The 27,766-nt window shown below is 37.9% G+C and overlaps 1 protein-coding gene across 1 annotated transcript in view; it reads right to left on the reverse strand.

Annotated features, from left to right (window-relative positions):
• The window catches only part of VAV3 (vav guanine nucleotide exchange factor 3), a 148,714-nt gene that overhangs the window by 99,846 nt on the left and 21,102 nt on the right, over nucleotides 1-27,766 (reverse strand). Inside the window, exon 2 of the mRNA XM_041479637.1 lies at nucleotides 20,293-20,409. Within this exon, the coding sequence (XP_041335571.1) occupies nucleotides 20,293-20,409 (117 nt within the window). The remainder of the gene's footprint in view (nucleotides 1-20,292; nucleotides 20,410-27,766) is intronic.

Here is a 27,766-nt window from a genome sequence, read left to right on the forward strand (position 1 = left end):
ACTCACTGTCTCTCCAAACAAGCAATAATTCTGTGTGCTACTGACAGCTGCTATAAGAACTATGCCCATATTTGTATTTCTGATATTTACCTAAACTGAAAATGTTAAGTGATCAACAAATATTGATGGCATTAGTTTCATAGCTTATGCCAATAAAACCTAGAAAGACTCACTTGTGGTTAGATCATGAAAGCAGTTGCTTCCATGCAGGCACTTAAATCAGGTTGTGTTTTCCTAAAACATGGTAAAAGTCAGAGCAGATCATGAAAAATAAAAAGCCAATGCATATAGAAATCCAATGTTTCTGGAGAACACAACATAATACATTCGCTGCGACAGGGGGTGAGGCTTTTTTATGAGGCCAATTTTAAGTGCCACTTCTCCAGGGCCCTTTAAGGCCAGAACTGCCAGTCATGCCCACATGCTGAGTGAGTTCTCATGAAGCTGTTTTCACTCATTCACCAGACTGGTGAGGAGAAGGGGGAAGAGAACATCATTTTGTGTCTCTGTCACTCAGATATAAGATGAAAATACTATACATAAATATATTCTCAGATTCCTTATATTAAGAAAGACTTCTCTTTTGCTACTCTAGAGTTTACCAGGCTCTGGACAACCCCAGATCAATACTTCATTTGGCACAAAGCGGAGTGGGAGGCAGTTGAGATATATATATATATTGATTAATATGTGTTAATATTGTACACTAATCCATCACTAACTTTTGAACCAAAAGACCTCTAGGAACTGCCGTATTTCCACTTTACTTGTTAACAGATTAAAAAAAAAGGGGGGAAAAAAACCCCAAACATGAAGCCAGACAACTCCAAGATGATTACACAGCTGCTGATCTAATGAGCATATTATTCAAAGTAAAGCATGTTCATAACTTAAATTGAACATTTTCTCTCCATCTGCCTTGTTCGGGCACTGTGTTAGTAGTCTGTGTTGGTTCAGGTTAGTTTTAATCAAACTACAAGCCTCTAGAGAAGGGGAAAGGATGAGGGCTTTTCCAAAAGGCAAAATGAATTAAAAAATCAAAGGAAAGAAGAGGAGAGAACAAAGAAAAGAAAAAAAAAAGAAGAGAGAAGAAAAAACCTGACCTAAAAGCAAACCTTGGTTTCACATACTGGCATCTCTAATAGGCCCTTAAAAACAAAAACCAAATTTCAAATGCCAGCTATGCAAATATGCCTCTACTAAATACTGTTGTGGCGTGCACTGAAGTGTCAAAGCCATACAGACACAAAGATGTGAAAGACAATTTACAGTCTTGGCACTGCACCAACACCTCCTTAGGAACAGGACAGAATGCAAACCTCCAGCAGGTAGAAATGTCATCCTCTGTGTTTCATTACACACAGCTTCACATTCCTGATCTTCACCTCGTTCAGACAATGAAATCCGGGCTTTAGGTGTAGAGCACTGACAGGCGCAATCCAAAGGAAAGGCACAAATTTACTTTCCACTGGGGTGATCCCCAGCTGTGGGATGCTGCCTGTTTGCTCACTGACATCACCTTCAGCCATCCTGATTCTGGCTCTCCCACAGTCCATGTCCATTCTTCCATTTCCACTGAACTACACCGTAAGGAAACATATCTGAGGACTACTTCATCCCTCCTTCCCATCAATGCTTAGCACTGGCAAAGGAGCAGTAAGGAAAAAAGACCAACCGTCCCAGGGAACCATGGCAGAGAAATTCACAACCCCGAGCCAAGTCTTGGTGACTGACAGAAGCCCGCCAGCAACTGTGAAAAAAAAAAAGGTTTGAAACCAGGTGCCAAATGCTTTCATGCAGAGGCAGCAAGGGTACGATTGCTGTAAAAGCTGGTTTTGGCAGTCATGCACGTTTCCTCTGAGCCCCAGCTGCAAGAGGAGAGCTCAGAGGTGCTGTTGTGCCGCAGGGGAAAGCCTGGCTGGCTCTGGGCATGCTGACCTTCATACGCTACACACATTGCCCTAGGGAAGTCTCATCTCAGATGCATTCGCCCTAGCGGTAGTGCCTCCACAATAAAGTGGCAGGAAAGTTTCTCCATAGTGAAAAAAAGAGGAAAAAAATAGCAAAGACATAGCAAAGACAAAAAACCTCCTGGGTGTTGCCGATCTGTTCGTAGATAAGCTAAATACAGAGATGCAAACCGTTGGGACTTCAAAAGCCCCGGGGAATTAACAGCTACAGAACATGCAACATTTTCTCCAAAGCCTTCTAAGAAGGAGAGAGGCAAGACGGGCAGTTTGGAACCAGGAAAGAAAGTAAAGCTTCTAGAACACTATTTTTACAAACCACTCAAAGATATGAGGACAGATGACCTCATGTCCAAAAGAACAGGTTGATACCAAGAATATTTACTCCCTTTGGCACACTGAACATTTTACTCCGTTTATCAGAAGTGATAACTCTGATCATGCTGACTCTGGAACTAGAACAATGGGACTGGCTGACAGAGCTGCACACGGGAATCCTAAGCATTAAAGGAGGAAAAAGCAAAACCAAATGCTCTCTGGGAATCTGTAAAACTCAATATCATGTTATTAGAACTACAATGAGCAAGTCTTGACTAATCAATATGCAACAACAGACACAAATGTACGTATAGTTTTTTAAATTGTGCTTAAAACCCCATTTTCAAAGTTTAGGTCTCTGACAAGGCTACAGTCGCTAGTCCAAAAGCAATAAAGGTTCCCTAGATGGCTCTGTTCTTACAAGGAAATGAAGAAGTTAAAATTGCACAAGCAGCACAGTCCTGCTCATCCCTTGGCTCATTTTGTCCACAAGGCCGAGAGACTCCCTAACGCAAGCATGGAGGGAAGGAGTTTGAGCAGCTGCTTCCTGTCTGCTGCTCGTGGTTTTGATTCTTTGAATACCTTCCAGCCCTCACCGTGCCTTCTGGGGTGTTAAGTTTGGGGCTGTTTTTTTGGCTGGGTTTGGGATTTTTTTTTCCTTTTTCTTTTTTTTTTTTTTTTAAGATCTTGCTTAAAGAATGACAACCTTGAAGCATTGCTGTGTTATAAACACTGCAACTAACAGCAAAAGTGCAGATTGCCTCAGAGCTCGTCTGAACATGGAATTGGAGTTTGTCCTTTCTGGTGCACGTACTACATTTGAGGTTTTGCATGAAGGGCAAAAGAATACCAAAGGGTATTCCTCGGACAGTGCAGCAAAACCTATCTGCTGTTAAGTCATTCCAGTTCCCATCAGAATAAACACTACAGGATAACCTATTTAGAAACAACATCTTCGAGCTGCATTCAGCTTTGATCAAGCGCTTGTTTTCAATGCTTTTTGAACACTTCCTGAAGATACCATTATTTTTTTACCATATTTTATATAGGTCATAACAATAATCAATCATGAAAGAAATGGCTTTTTCCTGCATTTTAAACAGAATATTTTAATACAATTGCTTTTCTTAACTAAATGTAAGCATTTCGTTTAAAACCCCTAATGACTGAACAGGGACATTATCCAAGGTGTTCAGACTTGGATAAGTGGGGACAATTGGGGTTTTTTTAAATATGAAAGACAGAAATCAGTGCTGTGTGTTTTCCAAAGTTGCATTTCTTTTGCCCCTGCCCTTTGACAGATTTCAGATGACTATTTTTACATGTTTCGAAAAGAACAAGCAAAAAACTAAACTCTAAACTGCAACCACCAGTTTGTACACTTCATACATACATTTTGGATGTTCGTGACCTTGGATGTTTAAAATTGGCATACAGATATTTTAGAAGAAAATTGGTGCTTACATATTCATTATTGATTGCACCTCCAATACTGTTTTAGGTATGCATCCTGCAGTTTAAATGGCATGTGGTTTCCTCACTCCCACTGTGTTATTTCACTTTAATATTTAAACAGATTCTTTGTCAATTTTGACCCTTGCAAGAACATTATTCAGAGGAGGCTGTGCAATGGAGCTTTTCTTCTCCTCTTGTGCTAAAAGCAGAGGAAGAGTTTTTCTTCCTGTCTTGGGTGAACCAGTCACTGCCACACTTCTCCCTTTTCTGAGTTTACTTTAACCATTGACTACACAAATTTAACTATTGTGTGGCTTTGCTTAGCGGTACCAAGTCACACCTGCACCAAGAATTTAATTTACTCCAGTACATAATCACTGAAGATAGGAATATTTAGTAGGCATAAATACACACTGTATATCTCCTTATTCTCTGCAAGAAAAAAAACTTCTGTGCTACAGTGCGAAGGGAAGTGAGCTGTTCTCTGTGCTGCAGTTACCCTCCAGCTCGCTCACAGTGGCTCACAAAAGCCCACAGCACTCTTTCAGGCCCCACACTCTTAGGAGATCTCTCTAGCAGAAGAGACAAGGCATTAGATCGGCCCAACAGAGAAGCACTGCCTCCAACACTACAAAAAGATACACAGTAAACAGGATGGCATAGCTCAGACATTTCACTGTTTTCCACTCATTTTAAAAATCATCAGCTTTGATACGGGATTTTTAAAAATTAAACTTGGGAGGACATGAGGCAACGGAAGTGGCATTGTCAGCTTCTATTATTGAAACTCTGGTAAGAGCAGTGGTTTGGTTTTCTCCCTAATCATATGTTCACTTAGATTTTTAAAAAAACTAAGTACACTTGCAGTAGTGGAAGAAAATATGCAGAAGAATACATTCCCATCATGTTTGTACCAAATTCTCCTTGAGCTGGATCCTTATACTGAAAATTACAAAATGAATGAGAAAAACTAACTTGCTATTTTTATTTTTTCTGTCAAATTATTGTCTTAATGCCTTGAACATGCAGCAGCTTGCAGGCTGTATTATCTACATGCTACGCTTCCAAAATGCCACTGCAGAACTAAAGATAAAGTGGGATTGATTCCTTTCTTTTTTAACACTTTAAAAATGTTATTCTTTAGTATTCACTTATCTGGAGCTTGAAAAAAAACATTTTCAGTTCTTAAACTCTGTGATGGGGATCATAGTATGTATTTCAGATGTAGATACTGTGATAAATAAGAGCAAACCAGGAGATACCTATTATTAACCATATCCTCGTGTTTACTATTAAGATGTCTCTTGGAATTTCACCAGCTCTGCTGACTACAGAAATTTTTGTCCTCTACTTTGTGCTCTTCACCCACTGTTCTAACCCAACTCTATGGTCATGTCATAAACTACCTTTGAGAACTGATAGGCAGAGACAGAGGAAGGGATAGATTTCTTAGCATGTTATTCTGAAGGGCAGCTAAGGTCCACTGCTTATTTCCCAGCTCTGCCACTTCAATAGGCATTCTGTCATGGCAGAGGCAGTCATCTCTGACATTAATATAGCCTCTTGAAGCACACAGAACTGTACCTAACTTTTGCTCTATAGGGTTTATAGACATTCCCAAATACTTATTGTGGAATTGTACTTCAAAACATTTGTGAAAGGGCACAAGACTGAACACATCCCAGATTGGTAACAAGTCAAAAAGCTTCATCTAAGGCCAACTTCAGTCATCACTATTTATGATAAAAACACCAATAGCACATATGAGTTCAATGAAACTCCTGACATGGATTCAGTTGGGCATTTCAGTCCAATACAGTGAGTCCAAACCAAGCCCAATATCCCAAGCATTATGAGTCCTGCTCCAGTCCATCTCAGCAGCAGCCTACAGTGAGCAAACGCAAGAGCCAAATGCAGGCAAGCAGATGCACCAAGAAAACACACTAGAAAAGGTCATGCTTTGTAAAAACAAAGGCTTCCACATTGTTTGTAGTCAATGCAGAAAGGCATTTGGGTAGATAAAATTCAGAAAAAATACACTGCAATTAACCAACATGGCATAAGTGGTTTTATCAAACATACAACATGAAAGATAAATCTTGCCCAATACCAACATCCTCCTAGCATTCTGGCATAGTTATTATGGTCTCAATGAAAGCCACTATTTGTGCTAGAGTGTTACATTTTTATGGGTCAAATGTCACAGGGGGGGATTTCAACTTGAAAGTTGCAATTCATATCCAGCAGTAATCTGAGTTATACCTCTACCTTCTTTTTTACATCAAACTTCAAATCTAAAACCAAGATCAAATTATACACAAGCTGATGAACATTAAATTGAGTCAAACAGCCTCAATGCTGAATTTTTTAAAGCTATTCAGCATTACAGCTTGTAATTTTATCCCACACTACCTGTAATGTTTCTTAAAATTCTGTTCCTCAACATATCTTCATTTTTACTTGGGAGGCACTAATTTTATTGCTGACAGTTATTTCCAACAGCACAAAAATTCCCTTACTGCATTCATACCAAAAATAGTAGCAATAAAACAGTACCAAAACCAGCTGAACTGAGACAGATGCATGAAACAATCTTCAGACAACAACAAAGAAGATTTGGAGAGACAGAAGTTTCAGGAAATAAGAGCAATGTCAACAAGAGAAAGATGTGAGAAAGTTGAAGGAAGGAGAACAAGGCACTAGAGGGAGAGGAAAAACATAATTCAAAAGACTTAATCTAGTCACCTTCTGAAGGGGTTTGAGATTACCAAAATATCACCTCAAAAAGTAGAAAACAAGGTAAGGAAACTGAAACAAAACCTGTAAAGCAAATGAAATATAAAACGAGAACAAGGAAAGTAAGAGTTTCCTCCATGGTAATTTGCTAAAGAGATGATCCATGTTTTCCACCAAAAGGAACAAAAATATCAACATAGAAACTTTGCAAGCTGCATTAACGCTGTTGGCTTGTTGCTGTAGCTGAGGTATCCCATGCAGAGCACACACAACAGAGATTTTGTGAGGTGTCTGAATGAGGACAAGACAGAGTCTAAATTTAGATTTAGCTTTTGGAAACTTTAAATTACTGCTGTTCAAGGATAATACAGCCATAAAAACCACCCTCATCCAATACTTTTACACTGTTGCCTATGGAGAAATGCCCTTAAGACCTGAATACAACAAATGATAATTATTGATTTTCTATTAAGATGAAGGTCTAGTTGTTGGTCAAAAGTAAAATTAGTATAGAACAAAGAGGCCAGACTACCGCTGGACAAGTTTTCAGTGGTTTTTTGATTACTGATGTACTCTGGTTTCTCACTATCTTTGACACTCGGAACATGCACCACGCATCTTCGGAACAACTCCTACTACAGCTCACTAAAACCCAACAGGCAAGAAAAATAGCTTCTGATGGGATTCTCTAGTTCAGGGCTCCTCTGTCTATGAGAAGCTGTACAGAAAGGATGCTTTTTTCCCTTATGACTTTAGTCTGCCAAGTCAACTAAGATGGATCAGTTTAAAGCCATCATAAGGTCTGAGGCATCCTGTCAGATGGATTCTTTCCTTCCAGCCAAACAGCTTTGAAACCAAGGTACAAGGTCACAACGTGCTTGAGAGTGCTGACTTGGCTTTTAACATTTTACCTTGCACTACAAAACAAATTTAGTGAATTCCCCTCCATAGCCAGAGTTCTACACTTGCAAACAAGCAAAGAAGCAGTCATTACTCTGGTACCATACCTACCAAAGCAACCAATTTCACTGCCTGAGCAAACTGTTTTCAATGTGCACAAAAAGAGCAGAAGAGTTCATGCCAGTAAATTTAGATTACAGGCTTCATATTTTTCATTGTATTAGAGGACTGATTTTTTTTTCCAAATCATCTCATGAATTAGCATAGAAAGTGGCTCAATTTCTCCACGAGCCTATATTATTTTTACAAAATATACTTTCTCTCAAATGCTTCTGAAAACAACTGCCTCTAAACCAGCATCTGTATTCATTTTCCATTTCCACTTGGAAAATAATTCAGCATTTTAGGTTTTCATTCTCAATAGAGTAATGCAATAAAGCATCTTGCATGACTCCCAGAAAAATGTATCTAAGGAGAAAGAAGTCTATGCTCAGTAACTTGTGCTCACTTTCCTAGAGGAGACATCTTTTCATGTAGTCATAGCCAGAAACATCCTGACAAATTCCCTACATCTACATCAACAGTAGGAGATGAAGACCCGTCTTTCAGACCTTTCTATGCCTCAGACAGCTCAGACTGCCAGCACTACCATGAGTCCCTGCTTCTGCAAAAACACAAGCAGAAATGCCCCATTAAAGCATGAACACACAACAGAGCACACTGCACTTCCCTGCCTTGCCTGGCATTTTTTGGGTCAGCCCAGAACTGTGTATTGGCACAAGACTCTGTTTTCTACGTAGCATTCACTCTTGCAAGATCTTGATCAGCTTCTGGAGTTCATAATCCAGGCTTCTAAAAGGTGCTATTGCTCAAATATTTTTACTGCCTTGTTTTTTCTGACACAAGCCTTGTTTTTGGGATTCCAACACCCCATGTATTTTTTAGTCACATTTCTGAGTACTGATTTGATAAGAAACAGAAAGCCAAGCCCTCCTCTCAATGTTCTTTATTTCAGTTTTAAATGAGGAATCTGTTAACTTCATCTTGGAATTTGATAAATGAGCTCTGAGACTTTCAGAAAAAGTAAATCTGGTATAGGTCCACATGTCTGATTTCTTGAGATATCCCAGCATTCATATATGCATATATTGATCAAAATACATTACAGAACAATACATGAAGTATAGACAGTTACATGAATAACCTTGCCAAAACACTTGTCTGTTGCACTACAAACTGACTACTGCTTAATATAAACTTTCTTCAAGAAAATATGGTTCTAAATAAAATATACAGCTTAGTTAAAACCTCCCTTTGACAGATTCCAAATAAATGAGAGCATCTTATGGCTTGTAAATCCTAAAGTAATTTTACTGAACAACTACTGTCAAAATTCTACTTTCCTTCTCACAATTGCATCTTTAAGGGGGGGGGGGGGGAAGGGAAGTTCTGCTTAGACAAAGAAAATAAAACTTCAAAATATCAGTGCTAAGAACTCTTTTCCTGACTTTTGGTGATGCAAGACAACATCAAAGTACAAACTGTACGGTGAGAACATACAAAAATATGCTCTGAATCAAATGCCAGAGGAAGCCAATGATAACAAATTGAATATTTCTTCTTTAGAAAACAGAAATTAAGGAAGAGATTCTCATATTCAGGTTCTAAAGAATTGCAGGAATTTCAACAGAGCCATAGTTCTCCCACTGATGAGTAGGGGGTACTTGTCTGCTATGCAGAAAAATCTAAAGATGTGTTTAAATTAGCACAGGAACAACAGGACCAGTCTTCTAGCAAAACAGAGACAAAACAAAACTCCAAATCTGAAATGCATGAACGGAAAAGACCCAAGAAGCACTGCAGGGATGGGGAGGTAGAGCAGACTGCAGAGCAGAGTGATGAGAAAGGCAAAAGCGACAAGGCAGTGATGAAGAGTAAATAGTAACTAACCACAGAAAATTAGTTTAAACATTAAGTGATGAAAGCCTAAGTAGGAATGATCAGATAGCTTTCTTTGGGTGTCAGGCAAGGGTGAGCACAGGGCAGCACCAAGCAGCAAGCATGGAAGAAGGAAAGCAGCAGTTCTGCTGCCCAGAGCATGTAGTCAGAGCACTCTGCTACTTGCTGTGGTTATGGCTTTGTAAACCTGAAGTCTGAAAGTGGCACCTTGTTCTAGTATTTAGCAGACTGTTCAGGACACAGGTGGATTAGTCACTTCCACAAGAGAAACAGACATAAGCAATTACCTAAAAGCCCCACAATTTGAATAGAAATATTCTCATGCACTCCCATTTGCACTCCCATGATGCTGTATCCAGCATCAGCATGGTTAATCTAATTAATAATACACACAAAGGCAAGATTTAAAATCAGTTTGGTTGTGACTCCTACAGATTCCAAATTCATGCCACCCAGTTGTGGGTGGCAAGCCTTCATCAAAAAAAACCCAAAACGTAAATGTGAATTACTTTGTAAAAGTTCAAAAATCAAAGTATATGTTCCTAGCATTCAAGTTCTTTAACTTTTGGCTAGATGTTTGCTAGATATAGGAGAACTACTCTATTCCCTATGGTTTGAAAACAAGATTAATTCATATTCCAATTTCCTTAATTTACATGGCCATTTCCTTAATTTTATAAGAAAATGTCCATAGAATAAGAGATAGTATTGAGAATTTTATATCAGGTGTCTGGTCTAGAATTCACTTCTTCCATGACAAAACAACATGATAAAATGTGTTAGTAATATTAATAAAAATAAAAATATTTATCCTAATTTAAAGCAGCTTTGTACTAATTTGGCCAGGAAAAACCTGTTTGTTTTCTAATATTGTGTGATCATGCTTTTAACAAACATGTTTTTGCCACAAAATATGCAACTGAGAAAAACCATCTTATATCCAGCCTCCAAGTTCGCATATACAAAAATGTAGACCTCACCACTTTGAAAATGGTATGATGACATTTCTAATCAGGTGGTTTAAGGTCTTTCATTAACTTCAGTGAGTTAATTGAACTTCAGGATTCCTAATGAAGCTTGTCTACTAGTACCCAGATTGTTTCTCACAGATCACAGACTGTGTCCAACCACTCTTTAAGGTACTCAGTTGGTCTCAACTTTCCTTTTAGTTAGCTGAAAAACTCTAAGGGAGGTCCTCCCCAAATCAAAACACTTAGTCTCAAAATAAAACCAGAACTACATCACTCAACAATATTTAGTAGAGCAAATAAGTTCTACAAGAGGCTGCCATATACACAAGTGCTTAAATCTCAACAGATGTTTACATGTGTGTGTGTGTATATATATATAGTACTTTTCAAACAAGCTGGTGGTGACCAAAATATATGATTAAATCATAAGAAATTGCAACAGCCAAGTAAATAATCTTAAAAGTGTGCACTGCTAAGTTGGCTAGCCACTCGTTTCAGATGATAAATTAATAGCTGTTTAAGTGAGGAAAGCATTTGAAAGAAAACTCAAAGGTAAAATAAATATTAAGAAATTAGGTCTTACTCCTTGTTCTGCAGCTTTTGAAGGCATGAATACATCACAGGGGAGCATCCACTGCATGGCAACTACAACCCCTTATCAGGACGTTGATGGTGGTAATATGTAGACAAGTTAAGTCAACTGTTTGGAGAGGCCTGCCACAAGCTTAGCATTGTGTCCCTTCCTCATGCCATGTTTTATTCTCCACAGCTTCTGTCACCTCCTAGTTATCTCCCCGAGCCCAGACACAACTCCCAAGGTATATTCAGGCCCAACAGTCAGAGAGCACACAGCTGGGGCTATAACTGATACCACTCAGGAAGATCATTCTATTTTTGTCTATCACTGGGGGAGGAAAAAGCTACATTATGCCCTACTGAGTCACTGTGCAGTCAACAGCATCTCTTTAAACTGTGCTGTGAGTTTTGGAAAACAGTGAAGGCTGAATGGGAATTCGTGTAAAACTCCCCATCCCACTGGTGACCTACATTCAATTTTTTGCTCTACTGTTCTTCAGGGGCACAGGCAGTAAACCCTCCCTCAAGTAATCTGCATATTCTGGTTAAAAAATGGATTACATAGTACACTAAAATATGCAGCTCGAATCAATTACCCACTGCAAGAAACACACATCATGTGCTTCCACAATGTCACTGATGGAGTTTTGCTCAAATTAGTTCTACTTTAAAAACACCTTAAACCTTCCAGCAACTTCAAGTTGACTTGGGGAATAAATTTTACTTATGTGAACTAGCCCTCAGTTGGCTTTTCCAAAGTAATTCTGCGAAGTGTTCCTTACATGTTTCCAGAAATGGGAACAGTTGAAGACCTAAAATGGGATCCAGTTGAAGACCTAAATGCAACCTACTCAAACTTATATAAAATTGCCAAATTAGAGTTGTATCATATTAAAGTAAAAATTTGTGTATGAAAATATGCTCAGAATAGTACATTCCAAAAATCCAAGCAATATCCTTTTGTCAGCCCCTTCAGCATCGTGCTGCATTACACATTATTACCTAAGGCTCTTCACAGGCTGGTCTAGAGACCCATGCTGGCATATCACAGTTTCAAGACTCTGATTGAAGCCCAAGGCCTTATTTACTTGTAGGTTAGCAGTAGCTAAAGTGTGCCATTTAATTTCACTTTTGCTAATAGTTTTATTTGCTCTGTAATATTACTTTCTACTTAGCAACTGTCATTATTTACAACTGTTTCTAAACACACTGCCAAGTTTACCAGCTAATAGAGCCATCATAAAATTTTACACTGAATGATTTAGTTGTTGAATTGTTGGTTTGGAAATTAAATCCTCAGTGTTCAATTACCAATGTTTCACCTTCAAAATCTCACGAAGAAAGCCAGGAAAATGCAAACAACCTTTTAATAGAACTTCTCCAAATAAATCTCATTTCATAGATCGAAGTTTCATAAACAACATCTAAGACCCAAAACCTATGATTCCACATTTCTGCTATAATACATTTTGACAAAAAGAAAAAGCCATTTCCCCAAATGTTTCAGTGTTTACACAGAAAGATGCATTAATTTTCCTAGCAAAATAGTCTTTGTGATCTAATAAAATACAATGTAAGCTTTTCAGATTGATAAACAAATAAATTGCAATACACTCTTCTCACATATTTTTCCATTACCCATCTATTCAAGTATCCATGCTTTTCAAAAGCATGTGCAGCTGACATTTATTCATATCACAATTATTGTTCCAGAATTAAGAACCGGAGAACACAATTCTTGATCAGCAAACACTTCTCTAGCCTTGTCACCACCTCCAACACAGTTTGCAAACACTTCTCATTAATTCATACCTATTTCCTCTTTATGAAATACTCAAACTGTGTTTCCTGCTGCAAACCATTCACTGAAGCTTTCACTTTCTACTGAAGTTGGACAGAAAAAGCAGTGGATGAATTTACAAGCCATCTAATGACCAGATCATACTCCAGGTTAAACAAATCCTGGGCTTTTCATACTGAAAAAGAAACAAAGAGCAACTACTGGACTTTTCACTCAAGTGCACTCCTGCTTTCCACAGACCTCCCAGCCATACAGAGCTGAAGGCAGTTGCCCCCCTGCCTGCAGGAAGAGGGGGATCTCTGCAGACTGAGAAATCCTGGCCTGCCTGGCTTTCCCCCAGCACAGGAACACCTCCCAAGTGTGGCCCAGGATGTCAGTAGCAGCTTCTCTTGGAGAATGCTCCACACACCTAACTCTCCAGAGGAAATCACAACACTGCCTAGGTGATGGTTTAAACCACATCCCCCTAGCTGCCAATTTGTGCCTCTGAGGTAGAGTTCAAGAGTAGCCCAATCACTCTGGTGGAGGTTTAGCAGAGACACCCTTCAATCGTCTTTGAAACTCATGATACAGAAGAGATGGCAGGAAGAAAGGCAGAGGGGAGAGGAGATGGTTAGGAGGCATCTTTCAGTACTTCAAATCATTCCAACAAAAAAAAAAAAAAAAAAAAAAAAAAAAAAAAAAAAACAAAAAAAAAAAAAAAAGGAGGCGCAAAAAACCAAATTTAGCAATTTTACTTCGTAATTCTCTAACTTCTTCCTGGTAGAATGGAGCAATGAAAGTAATAAAATGTGTTATTTTATAACTATGCATAATAATATATCAAGCCAATTGAACTACTGTTGTCTTCATTAATGCATACAACGAAAGACATTTGGCAAGAAACAGGGGTATTGATAAATGTTTCAAGTTCATCAGTTTTCAACACCATTTTCATTTGTTTGCACTTCTCTGCCTCCTTATCTTCAATTCTGTCAAGATACAGTCAGCTAACATGCAAAGTGAACTGCAGGAAACAACAAGAAAAGCAGGGAAGAGTGCAAAACTGTATTCTAGGTAATTCATAGGGCTGCTTGAGTCAGCTTTTGCTCAGACAAAAGGCCAGGCACAGAGGAACCACACTCAGCACTAGGAAAGAAGAGTTTACCAGCACCATAGTAATTAAGCTAAGCTTGATATAATCAAACCCCTTCAAGGATAACCCAAAAAGAGACAGAATATCTTTTATTTAGATCCCACACAAAATCATTTCCCATTTTAAATGGGGTGCCCACTCTACTACTGCTTTTGAATAAGCATCCTACTGTATCTTGAACATGACCTTCTTATTTCAAGACAAAAAACGTTTCCTACCCTTCTTTGGCAGTGAACAATTTCACTATCACTGAAGAAAATACACACACAAACCTCTTCAAAGTTGATATGAACTTCCTTTGCAAATCTCTCCTTTATTACCTTCTGGTTTTATTTGTAGTTCATATTATTGTTATTTAGACCAGTATTTGTAAATTCAGGAAGCCTGGGTTTAGACGTCAGTTTCACCACCTTCTGGTTATTTAAATGCTTGTATTACAAGCACTACAGGGAATTAATAAGGTTTAAAAATATTTGTATAAACAAATGTGTGAGAAGATTTAAGTCTTACAACCTGTTAAAGCTACTCATGCTTCAACTCTCCTCTTCCTCAAAAACTTCTTTCACCTCAAAATGAAATGTACACTAGCAGAATTCCATGTTATGAGTTCAGTGTCCTCAAGATAGGTCAATCAGACACAGATAACACTTGGACAAGATTGCCTTAAGAACAAAGAAATGAGCACAGAAACTCAGCTTTATTCTCTCATATTAACAGTTCCTTGTTAACCTTGGCTTTCTAACTGATAACATTTGCTGAAAAACTAATAGAACTACATTATAGAAGAGAAATATCCCAAGCACTCCCTTGGATTAGAATTTTTCATTAACGATCACATATTTGTGCTGCTTTCAATGCTTTGTTACATGGTCAAACCCAAACATTATTGTTACCCTTTTCATCAATTGGAAGCCAACACTGCAACTTGAAAAGTTATGACAGACCTGAAAGAAATTAATAAAAATCCATTTTGAAAAACCAATGAGGTGACAGTCCACGAGTACTCTAGAACAGAAACATGCAAGACCATAATCCTGAAATATTCTGGCCTAAATACATATGCTCATGCAGAAGCTATAAGCTCCTGCTAATGCTATTAGGTTTATTGAAGTTATATGCCTAGACATTTGCAGACTACCTGGCAATGATCACTGCAACAAAGTGTTACTAAATTAGGACACTAAATTTATCTAGCATTGGTAATAGTTTCCCTGGTTACACCATGGCAAACCATTTCTGCAAAGTTTTCAGGGACATTACAAAAAGGTGGTACATGAGCTATACCATGACTCACTCTACTTTTTCGCCTACCTCAATGCTTTGCCCAAAACCATGATTTATGTTCTTTGGGGCTGGAAGTGATTTTTTTTTACCATTTAAAGGATGCTTTTAGGGAGGCTACTAAGTGCTTGACTTTTATTTCTACACAAACAGCAGAGATAACTAACAAAAAGGGCCCTACATACCAAGCATTTCAGCAGTTTTGTAACAAGCTACTATCTTCTTGTACATTTTGTCCAAAGCATCTCCATGGAGAACCTTTCCCTTTATTCAGTTTCTTCCTTCCTCCACATGCAGAAGTACAACATGGAGAAGTTCAAGTGTCATTTATCCCAAACCAGTCCATCTCACTGAATGCTACTCCTGAAACCAAGCTAGCTACTTGAGCAAACCACTACGACTTTTTTTTGTAGTTGATTTTACAACTAAAAGAGCTCAGACAATGAAGATACAGAGCTCTGCATTTAATGATAGGCTTGTTTTTATCAGTTCAATCTCTTTCTTCATTTTAATATCTTTACAGAAATATACTGTAATGTTTTGGCATGTTCTGCAGTTTTAATACAACTCTACGAGCTAAAAGTGAGCATATTTTGCTTCATTATCCCACTGATTAAACTCAGCAAACAAAACATGAAACAACTGCAGAAAATCACAACTGTTTCAGTTTTATTGAAGATTTTTTAGACACTTTTCCTGGAAGGATATATAATTTTTCTAATAACAGTTGCCTTTTGTTATGTTGTTTTTGGTGTGTGTATCTCATGCACATCTGTCCAATCTTCCTGGAATCCATTAAACCTGAGGGAATACTAATACACCAGGATTCTCAACTTCAGAATGACTTTCCCCTGCATCATTGCCCAGATTTCCTTTGCAGTAAGGGAGTGACTAAAATGATCACCAACTATGTGACTCGAGTATATGCAACTCAATATTTTCACAGCAGTTGTTTGCTTTTACATAAAGCAGCCTTTTAAGTGTCACCAGTGAGCTACACTAGGCACTGTTATATGCTTTTAAACAATTAGGTACTTATTTCATTGGTGGCACTTGATATTTGATCTCCTTGTTTGTCTTTTTAAAATCACAATTGAATATTGTACATTATTGCTGGACATCTAATGCAGGATCCCTACAAGGGGGATTGCTATGTTCATATTAGATCAGTTACATCATGAAAACACTTCATGCTCAGCTACACATTCTTTAGGAAATTTTAAAGCACAGCACACAAAAGGTGTTTTTCTGACACTTGCTGGACACATTCCCCCCCAAAGGACCCCAAACACAGCTCTCTGAATCCAGGGAGCATCTGTTGACATCAACGACCTAATCCTCAGATTCCCATTTCTGCAACACATTAGTTACAAGCTTCCTTCAGAGAATAGGGATAGCAACAATTTGTTGTGGTGCACCAAGCAACAAAGGCGGCTGCTGGAGCAGTGTGCAGGGCTCCAAGCTGAAAGAACAAGTACCAACAGTATTTGCTTATTCTGGCACTCAGGTAGAAAGGAAGAACCTGACAGCCCTGAGGTAGTGAAAAATGACTCTCCAGCATGGAATTCAGAATGAAAACACTGTCTGGCACCTCCAGTGTGTGGGAGAGCATTTCATGCTCTGTCAGGAACTTAATGCAGTAACACTGAAATTTACTGATAGAAAGGTGAATGAGTGGGAATGGGTGAATACCATAGAACTGCAAGAAAATCAAGCTATACATAGTTTTTAAAAGCACGATTTAAAGAACCTTCCTACTCCTGTGTAATGTAGCCTCTCCTTTTTCAACCACAGTCAGTAAAAATAAGAAAGTCTGCTGTTATGTGTGAAACAAGAAGAAAACTCATAACAGCTAATATCAATATTCATACAGAATGTACATATTAAAAACACATGAGGTTACCCACTTCCATTTGTTAGCCTATTCTTTAGCTATTTACATGTTGCTACTTCAGCTTCACCTCTGATTCCCATCCACTCCACATACACCCTTCTTTTTCTCTAATCAGTGAGAGATCAAAGTCTCCGAAAAGTGGAGCACAAAGTTCAAGCAGAATTTCCATACGCTATGTCAAAGCATCTGGAAACAGCTCATTTACCTCTAACTACTAAGTGCAAATTTCACCATTACAACATTTTGTAACCACTATTTCAAAAGGCTGTTAAAAGTCCTATGACTATATTGGCAGGATACAGCTGCTACTTCTACAATGCTCTGGGTTTGTCTGCCATTTTCTTTAAAGCATTGAAAAATATCAGAATACTTTTAAGAAATACAGCTGTCCTCACCAGGTCTCTCACCTTATTTGTCCCCTTCAACCTTACTTCCTTGAAGGCATTTTGTTCATTTACAGCTGACGCATTCCTATTGTCCCCTCCACTAGTGTGTTTAAATAGTCACTGAAGTCTGTCATACTAAACAAAACATCCCATCTTAAGATAAAAAATTCAATAGTAATTTCTTTATAAACTGAACTGAAACATGTAGAAGTCCCAGATAAGGGCTACAGAGCCACTTCAGCAACAGTTTATTTATATCTCACCAGAACTAAGACACCTGAAGACATTCCAGTACATTCAAATACATAAAAGGTAATGCACACACTCATCACCTATTTGAACAAGGGTTTAGAAAACAGTTTTAAAACCATACTCCTCTTTTTGTTTACACCTCTAATCATTTTAAGATCATTCATATTCTGCACACCTTTAGAGAGAGCAGTTCAAAGAACTTTTTCAGAAATGGCAGGATGACTTGATTGCAGTAGCAGGAAAAATCTGCAGCACTATTTTTTTTGCTTTTTGCATACATACAACTTCTGTTCAAGGAAGTTGAAGATGTACAGCTGTATTGCAGTTGTTATTCCCAGGAAAATATAATGAAGGGAAAAGTTCAAAGCAAAGTGAAAAGCAACGAACAATTTGAAAAATATAGAGTTTCCTATTCTCACCACTGTTACTAACAATCAGAATTTCCAAAGTACTAAGTACATTATTGGACATGGAGTTGAAATCTCATGCCACTTCAAGATATTTTCTGCTAACTGTACAAACAATACACTTAAAGGTACACAAATAGCTCAGCATACCTTGTCTTTACTTGCAATTTTATTAATTGAATAGAGTTGTCATTTTTCCTTCCACTTCCATAGATGGCCTGAAGCTCACAGCCCCTTTCAGAAGGTCACTATGTACTCATTTGCCCAGGCTATAAAACAGCTCAGCCCTTCTAAACACTGCCTGTGCCAAGCTCCACTTGTGTGTGGAAGTTTCCACACAAGCACCCAAAGGCAGCAGCTGAGCAGCACAGCCATCAGGCACCCAAAAGCTGCCCAGCACAACCACAGCAAGGGCTGCACAGCCCTGTTCAACTCAGAATCTCCACCGGTGCTCAAGCAGCTGCTCCCACACACAGAGCTCATCTCGTGACAGAATCACACACAGCAGCACCTCTCAAATTTGTCACTGCAGTTTCACCTGATAGCTTTCCAAGAAAGGTGACCTAGACTAGAGAAGTCATTGCTTGGATGCACTAAAACTGGAAGACAAGTTCCAGCGATAATTAGTCTATTTGTGCTATATGGCGGCCGCAAACAGTAAAAGAATCCATGTCTCTACATTCAAGTTGACTTTGGGAAGAGCAATTAAATACTAAGTAACATGAATTAAATAAAGGGGTTTTTTTAAGCAGTTATTCTACTTACATAAAATCGTATTCCAAAATAAATTCTGCTAAAATTACATATCAAGGGCACCAGAAACATTTTTGGGTTAAATTCGCTATTAATTCAGAAACTTTTTTGCAGGGTATTCAGTGATGCAGCAAGAATAATTTGCACTGTAAAATCTTTTTTTTAAAACTAGACTGTATTAAAACATGATATCTTTACATAGCACAAAATGAGAAACTTGCAGCAAGCAATTATAACATGCAATATGACAAAAATTCCTTAGGCACGGGTATCAAAGATTTGAATCAAGCATTAGATATCTGACTTAAATACCTTAAATAGGACATTGCTAGCACACACAAAAAAAATCAAATCCAACTACTTTAAATTCCTTTGTTACTTGCACAATCAAAACAAAACCAAATCTCATTTTTAATGAGCAAAATTTGTACAAAAGGACCATACTTTAACAAAAAGCTTGGTCTTAAATATGATTTATGAGGACAAGATGTTCAGCAAAACTGAAGAATGGGTGGAATTACCAGATTACCTAATTTAATGCTCAAAGGACTGAAAACCAGACAAACATTGAAAAAAATAATTAGATATTTTGGTTAATGATGGTCACTGAGCCATTTCAAACAATCATATTGCAGCCCTGATTCATTCTTGCACTCTTACATCATCTTTACTTCTATGGCTACTTATAAAAAGACCAGTGCATAAAAATCAGATAGTAAAATTTTGATCTCTTAAAAAAAGCAATAATGCTTAAGATAACACTAAATTTGAATAAATAACTATTTTTAGTGCTACTTCAGGTAATTTTTAGACATTTTCCTGTGAAATTAAGGTAACGATACTATGACTCAAAAGCAGAAACTGAAGTTGAACTAAACATGTTGGCAATGACAGATCAAACAGATATGTGGGAGGCTGAACAACAGACTGGAAAGAATGTAGAATAAGTAGTCAGACTTAAAGAATATACTGTAAATATACTGTGTAAATTAGAATAGTCACATTAACCTATCATAGCTGTGTCTGAGCTTTACAGCTGGTTAGAAAAAAAAAAACACTGCCAAAAAATAATTGTACAAGGGCAAATTATCTGAGTGAATTTCAAGCACCTGAGACTACAGAAACATGTTCTGTGCCACATGGGCTCACAATGTACAGGCCTTTTCAGGGGTTTCTGAATCCACACAGCTTATGCTAAAGTGATTTCACCAGAAATCACTTGTTATCTTCCTCCATTTCATTTCCTTTTAACTCAGCATCTTTCAAACCATTTATCTTGGCTTTTCACATGCTCAGAACTTTCCTGCCAAGTATTTTTCTGTCTTTTATTAGCCCCTCCAATACAAACCTACTTTTTCTGCTTAATTCTTCCCCACTATTTTTTCATAATAAATGCCCATCCATTAGACACAACTTGTATATCACAGCTACCAGAAAAGTCTTCTATGGGCAAGAAGCAGAACACAGGTGTTACTTGGGATACAATCAAGAGCATCCTTACCTTTCCAAAATCTCTCACGTCAAACAAATCAAATGCTTCAAAAAGTTCACTTTTCTTCATTCCAAAGATTTCACAACATGCCGAAAGAAAGGTCCTTATATTCTTCAAGCAGAGAAACTAGGGGAAAGGAAACAGAAATGCTAAGTGTCAAGTGTGTAAATTACCAATATACAAGCTCACTTTGGTTACAAACACACCATATAATTAACCAGTACAATTAGTTCTGTCAGCACTTCCACTATGCTGTGATCCTCCACTGGTCCTAATTCATCCACAAAACGAATTCTCTTCAGACTCAAAATAATTAACCAAATTCTGAGTAGACACTTTGTAAACAGGAACAATTTTCTCTCTTTTTACATTAAAAAATGTAGCAATGTGCTACTAGATACATAATAGTCTAAAGACAGACTTACTTTTCAGCTCCCTACAGACAGCACAGACCAAAACAGATAAGTTACTTTAAAAAAAGTGTATTAACATGTTAAAGTTATTATTCATGTACAAATCAATCATATCATCTGTTAAATTCTAGTTTGAATGTTTAAGGAATGCATGTGCACTGTTTCCACACACGAAAGACTTCATGAATACATATTCTCCATCTGGCATACAGGAGCAGATGAAGCTTGCAGTGAAGTCATTTAGATTTACCTAGCAGAGATTTAAGACCTCAGACCACCTTGAATTCTGTACTGAATCAAAGGCTATTTCTCTTGAAGTTATCCACATGCATCAATGATCATCTGAGTCTGAAAAAGAATAAAGCCTTTGCCACAATGATCTCCTTAAAAGGCTTTTAAAGTATTTTCCTGTGGATTATTTTGTTTGCCAGACCTTACCAGGCCAAAAGACAGTAACTGTCAAGAGCATCAGTAACTTCAGAGGGATAGCTAAAAAGGGCAATATGCACTCTTGATAACAATTAGCTCCATGAGGTACTAGCACCTTGTGAGGACATCGGCTTCATAAGGATGCTGTTGTAGCCTTATGAGCCACAGTTGAAAAGCAAATACAATATTTATAAGCAGCAGCATTTCAAAGGACCCTGCACCATGCTTTGAATATGCATTTTAGAAGTACTGACACAGCAACTCAATATTACAACAGAGTTCTGCATGTTTTAGTGGATTTATGAGGATCACTCATAATAGGATGGATTGTAGAATTGCTGTATATTACAACTTCCTGTTTTGATCAAAGCAGTATTTTTAATATTGAATGTCACAGCTGTACCAATTCAACAGGCAGACCTACTTCACATTTTACAGAACAACCCAGTGAGACACAGGAACAGCAGAGCACCTGATAGACCAGAATTGCAGCAAGGGCACACATATGAAAGCGCTGATCAACAAGAGATGCTACAAGAGCAGACAGCTTCAGTCAATGGCTGTGGACATCAGGGCAGCCAACAAACTCCTTAAAAAGCATGACAGAAACCATCCCTGTGCAACCCAAAGCTGCCAGGAAAGCTCCTGTGACTGACCAGGGCCTCATCAACATTAAGGATTTCCAGCTATGCTGGGTGGACCTGCAGCCTCCACCTTTCTCCCATTTCTGAAGAGCCTCTGCAGCATGCACTTCCCAGCTCACACGGGGCAGTCATCCTGGGATACACACTGAGCTGCTCAAGGACAATGCTGCATTTATGCCAGACTGCTTTTATGCCAAGCAGAATTTTAAGAATTAGTCTAGCTTGCTTAGTCAATGTGGCAAGCTTATCTAGTTTTGCAACGATTATAATTTTGAAGTCAAAATTGCAACGTTGCAAGGCCAACAGATGTTCAACATATGTGCATCCTCCTCCATCACAGTGGCAGAAAGAATCAGAAAATGAGTAGGTCTTTAAAATGAGTTTTAAAAACAAGATGGCACATACAACATTATTATTGTTTTCTGCTGTATTTTTCCCCAGATTTTTTATTATTTTTTGTAAAAGCTACCAATAACCACTAGGTTTGCCCAATGCACAATACTGATTCAACTTGAATACCCATCTATTTTCTTACATCAAAATTCTCAAAACCACTGACAGATATGATTCCCACTGGAAAACTCAGCTGCCTTTTTGAAACCTAAGTTTTGAGCTTGTATTAGTTAGTGCTGAAGTCTCCCAGTGAAAAGAAAGCTTACAGCTGCATTAAATTGTTTACCTCTAAAGGGAACAAGAAGTTAAGAGAGAGACAGGAGCTGTCATGGGCCTAAAATCTGACCTAGATTCGCTAAAGAGCATTTTAGTGAGTTGCATTTAGCTTCTTAATATAGCTAAAAGAACTATTTAAGGGATCAGCAGTTTTTCACAAACAAGATGTCCTCTTCCTTCAGCAAAACCTCTCCAACTATTCTTAACAGACATCTCCTACAATAAAAGATAAAGATGGCAGCATTTTTCCAACAGGATTTATTAGTTATTTCAAATTCCTTTAATTTTAGAGGCAATTTTCTGCCATCAGCCTTTTGTTTAAATTATTGTTACTGTGAATTATATCTGAGCAGATTGAAAGCATAGTACAAGAAATTAAAAGCTCACATGTTTTCAAGGAAATATTAAAGCACCTACACTCTAAGTAGTAAATCAAATTCTTTGGAATATTCTACAGTAAGACCAAGGAAGAATTTAATTGCCTGTCTTCCTCTGCCCCTTTTTTTTTGGTTTTTTTTTTTTAATACTAATTCATTAGCATGTAACATGATGTTAAGCAGGTTTAACCTAATTATGATCTAATATTCAATAGCCATATAACACATAACACATCTTGTAGGCTCTAGAAACCACATGGTAAGCATCTGTCAAATCTGCCTGTGCTTGAGATGGGAACACATCATCACTGAGTGTGTGCCAGGCAGTGCCTTCAGCAGGAGAGGTATCCTGACACCACAATCTAACAACCTGCCACTTCAAAGACTGCTTAGTGAGTTTGAGTTGGCCCTATAATCATTCCATATCCATCAGTTTTCTCTTTTGTAAAATTAAAATTAAATTCTTATTACTTACTATTAAGCTAACCACAGCAGCTACAAGGATAAAGCTGCAAAATTACTAGAACCAAAAGCATGTTCATATTTAAATGAATGCATTTTGCAGTACAATATATGGGAAAAAAGTCTTTAAAAACCCCTTGTTATATGTCACTAATGTTTCAGAAAAGTTTTGATTATATTACCCAGAAAACTTTTAGAATTATCTCAAAAACTTTATACTGCAATCTTCTAAAGAAACAGTTTGCCTCATTGAAAACAAAGGTTTTTATCACTATGGTTATTGTATGAAGATGTAAAGATTAGCAAGAGAAGCCTCCAAATTAAAAAAGAGCATACTGCTAAAATCTAGGAAGTTCTACAAAAGACAACCTTCCTTGCTGGCAGTAAGAAAAAAGCACCATCACTCTGCAGTCTCTCATTAGTAAGTACAGTCCTCAGGATATTTGGAAACCTACTGCATTATTGTGTTTCTTTTTCAAAAGAAAACATTACAGTTCAGCACACCGCAAGAGAGATCATTAGAGCAGCTGGGTACCCAGTTTTCAGAGATGCAAGGAGAGCTAAACCTCACTCAGAGTCTCCTCCACAGCAAACATTGTCTTCCAGTACAAGAAATGGTTTCTCTTCATTTAAAAATAAAAAAAAAACTTAAAAACATTCCCTTGGAACAGTTAATGATGCATTTTTTCATCCCTTTTTAAACTACATAGCTATATTAGGAGACAGCAGTCCAGAATTCTCAGTACACAGATCAGTAAAATATTGCAGTAGGGTAGTATAAGCCATGAGCACAAAAAAGTTAACACTAGTGAGAAATAGAACTTCTCTCTTGCTGATCCACAGACACATCATCAGAGGAGACTATATCGAGCACCAGAGACAGATGGACAGAAATCACAACCCATCTCCATTCCATGATTCTGTGACAGGGGCTCAGGAGCCTGAAAACACTTTTCAATATTAACAGCTATAGATTATGAAGCCATTTCTCAAGTATCCTAATGTTTCTCTACTACAAACCCATAATGCAACCATTTTCAAGGCTGCTGAAATGGTGTAACTCCTGTGCTAAACCACTGTGGTTTTATGGAATAGGTTCTAGTGGCCTCTGGTCTGCTCCGCACTGAATGTAAATTTGCAAGAGGCACTAACACAGCATTTATTAAAATGACAAGCAACTTTGAAAAAAAGTAGGTCTACCACCTTAAAAAAGCAAGTATGGTTTATATAAGTGGGATTGTATTTGTCTGAACATTAAACACAAGACAGGGGGCAAATCAAATTATACCAGGTCCCACAAAATAGTATGCTGTTTTCTCCCACAAGATTTGCCACTTCATACAAAAACATTTATTCAAGGCTTTTTCCACACATGGTTATGTGCACTGACAGAAATGCATAGAAATATTTTACAAAGGCTACTGAATAGAAATGGCTAATTAGATACTAAAAGCACAGGCAGGGCTGAAGCTGCCCACAGGGAAGAAGGATGTCTCAAACCAGACCTTTGATGAAGTGAAAGATGAAATGCTAAAGAAAAAAGGGGTGGGGGGAAATCATACAACCTCTATTGCCATAATCTAAGAGGTATTTCTCAAAAAATATATTTTTGGCACTGAAGTACTTCAATGGAATAAAGGTCTGTTCGGTACAGACCATAATATTCAGTATCTAGATGTATCCTTTGTACTAAAAGCACTTCTACAGGCATTCAGAAACCAACACAAAGAGCTCTGAAGATCAAATTGTGCCACAAGACATTTAATGAAATTCCAACAGAGCAACACCAGTCAGGCAAGTGAAAAGTGAAAGGCCAAGAAATGACAAGTATTCAGGAAAGACAGAGTTCTAATTCACTTTTTTTTTATTATTTTAATTACCAATAGTGGGAAGGGGGAAAAAAAGCTGTTTGTATTTGTTTCAACTTCCACCTCCTTATTATGATGATGATTGAGTCACAAGCACAGATATTTAGTCACAAGCCTGGGAAGCTGGCAGCTCCCTTGTGTCTGGATCAGACATCCACACTGCATTTAGACAAACTAGGAGCATACTGAAGCCTCAGTTATCTAAAGCAGTCTAAACAGATGCTAGGCTGTAAGGGGTATTGAAACCAGACTGGATCACTGTCACTCACTGTCAGGAAAGGTGTTTTTTCCCCCCACTGTGATTCACTTTTGCTGACATGGAATACCCATCCCTTCATCACTGCATTTCACTGGCTTTTCTGCATGTCGTGTTCCTAGCCCCACACACACTCGGGAGGCTCCCAATAACTGCATAAGGACTGAGACCAGTTGCTCCTAGCCACCATCATGTAGAAACTATGATAAAAGAGTAAAAACATAGAAAAGGGACTCTACTTAGCCCACTGCTCACTAAACCCACTTTATCTCCTGTGGAACAAACAAGGCATGTCAAACACACAAAGTCCTGAAATCTTCCCCTCCTATTCCTCCTGTAAACTACGTAGCTGCAGCTATTTGTCTTTGCCTTGTCTTTAAAGAGCCTTACATGCAAAGCTAAAAAGTAATGGCATTTTACATTACAGCAAGCATGTTATAACAAAAATAGCTGAGGAAAGGCCAAACATTCAAAACACTTATATAAAAGAAGCAATGAGAGGAGCAAATGTGGCTTCAATTCACACATCTCAGAAGGTACAATTGCTTTTTTTTTTTTAATTGTGAAATACTGAGATTACATGCAAGGAAGCATATTCAGGTTTGTGAATATGTGAGATTTTTCCATTGTATATTTGTGTTCTTAGAAAAGCAGAATTATACAAGAATAGAAGTCAGAAGAACATAAGAGCAAACCATTGCCATAACACTTAAATGCACTTTCTACGCCCTCAGTGCTTACTACAATACATGAGCTCCTGACCTTTCCTATCTGTTCCTGGAATGATGATGAGAACAGATTAGCTGGGAATCTCTCATTTTTTTCCACTCTGTTCCTGAGAATACATGCAAAAAGGAAAATACTGCACTTATACCTGTTAAGGAAGAGAAGAAATGTGAACATTTCCATAATGGATTTAACTGGAGTAATTGCTTTTGTACATTCTGTCACCAAGATTGCTAAGTGCAAGTTGTTTCAGTGAAAGAAAGCACTGAAACAGAACTTCTCTCCTCAAAATTTCCTTCAAGAAGTTGATTCATGCCCTGAGGGTTGCAGATTCTTGTCTTCTCACTTGTTTCCATATTTGTTGCAACAACTGTGCTGATAGGAACAGCACAAACTTCATTAAAATGCTGTTCAAATGCTGCTGAGTCTGAATTTGAGAGAGATCCCAGAACTGGCTACTGTGAGAAAACAGCACCATCACCTCTGGTCACCAAGCCAAGATCCTGTGACCATAGCAAAGGTACACAGCAGCAAGACCAAAACTGTACCTTGAACCTACACACATAAAAGAGCAATGGTAACTAGAGATAAAGATCCAAGGGTTTCATCAGCGCCTGCACAGTGTGTGTGTGCACAGTAAACTTCCAGCTTCCTTACAATTCTTTCAGCCACGTCCAATAAAGGGAGAAGGTCAGGTACTTAGAGATACAGCGGCTCATATATCAAGAGCTCCTTTCCATAAGCCAGGCTGGACAGCTCCCCAACACATGCCATCTTCGACAGAACAATCCCAAAAGGAGGGTTACCAAAATAGCAGCATGTTATACTTCTAATGGATGTCACAATTATTTTCTTTTTACTACCTGTATGTTAATTAACACCAGATTACTAGATAAGATTATCATCAGACAAAGCCTCACTGTGGTACTGACAGAATTGTACAGTCAGGGTTAACAATTCAACACAGAACTCATTCCTGGCTCTTCACAAGTTTCAGCAGCCAAAGTACATTAGATTAGTTCTGCTCTGCCAAAAGGAGTAATTATCACTATATGCAGTAAAAAATAGCTGTAATGATTTGTAAGTGAATGAAGTATGGACCCACTGATGAAGTCTTAATTCAACATCTATTAATTTCTTTTCATAAGCCAGCAAGTGAGAAAAGAGCAATGTCGGACTCAGGAATGGCGTTTTAACATTTTTCTTGTTCATATGTGTGCAGCTCTTCTTGGAAAAATCTTTGAAGCCAGAGTCTTACCAAATGAAGGCAAAAGGGCCATAAGGAAATAAGGAATTTAAAGAGCAAGTCAACATGAGAGGATGAGTGCTCCTATTTTCAATAAGCAAATAGAAGCTACCAGGCAAGTAAGCATTATTCTTTTTCTTAATCTTAGATAAAATCAATTAACTTGCAAATTACATTTAAAAAAGAAACTAACACACACAGGAAAAGCACGTCACTCACATCAAAGGAACTCAGTTTTACATTCTGCATTTGACCTCTTGTTCAGCAAACCTCCTCAGTCATTCAGAGGATCAATATTTCTAAAGCTCTAAGCAGAAGCAGACCAAGCAAATGTTAAATACCTCCCAAACTTTGCTCTCCAAAAACCACAAAGCAGGTACACTAATAAATATG

This window comes from Pyrgilauda ruficollis, unplaced genomic scaffold (assembly GCF_017590135.1).
Source record: "Pyrgilauda ruficollis isolate IOZ18807 unplaced genomic scaffold, ASM1759013v1 scaffold49, whole genome shotgun sequence".
Lineage (NCBI taxonomy): Eukaryota > Metazoa > Chordata > Aves > Passeriformes > Passeridae > Pyrgilauda > Pyrgilauda ruficollis.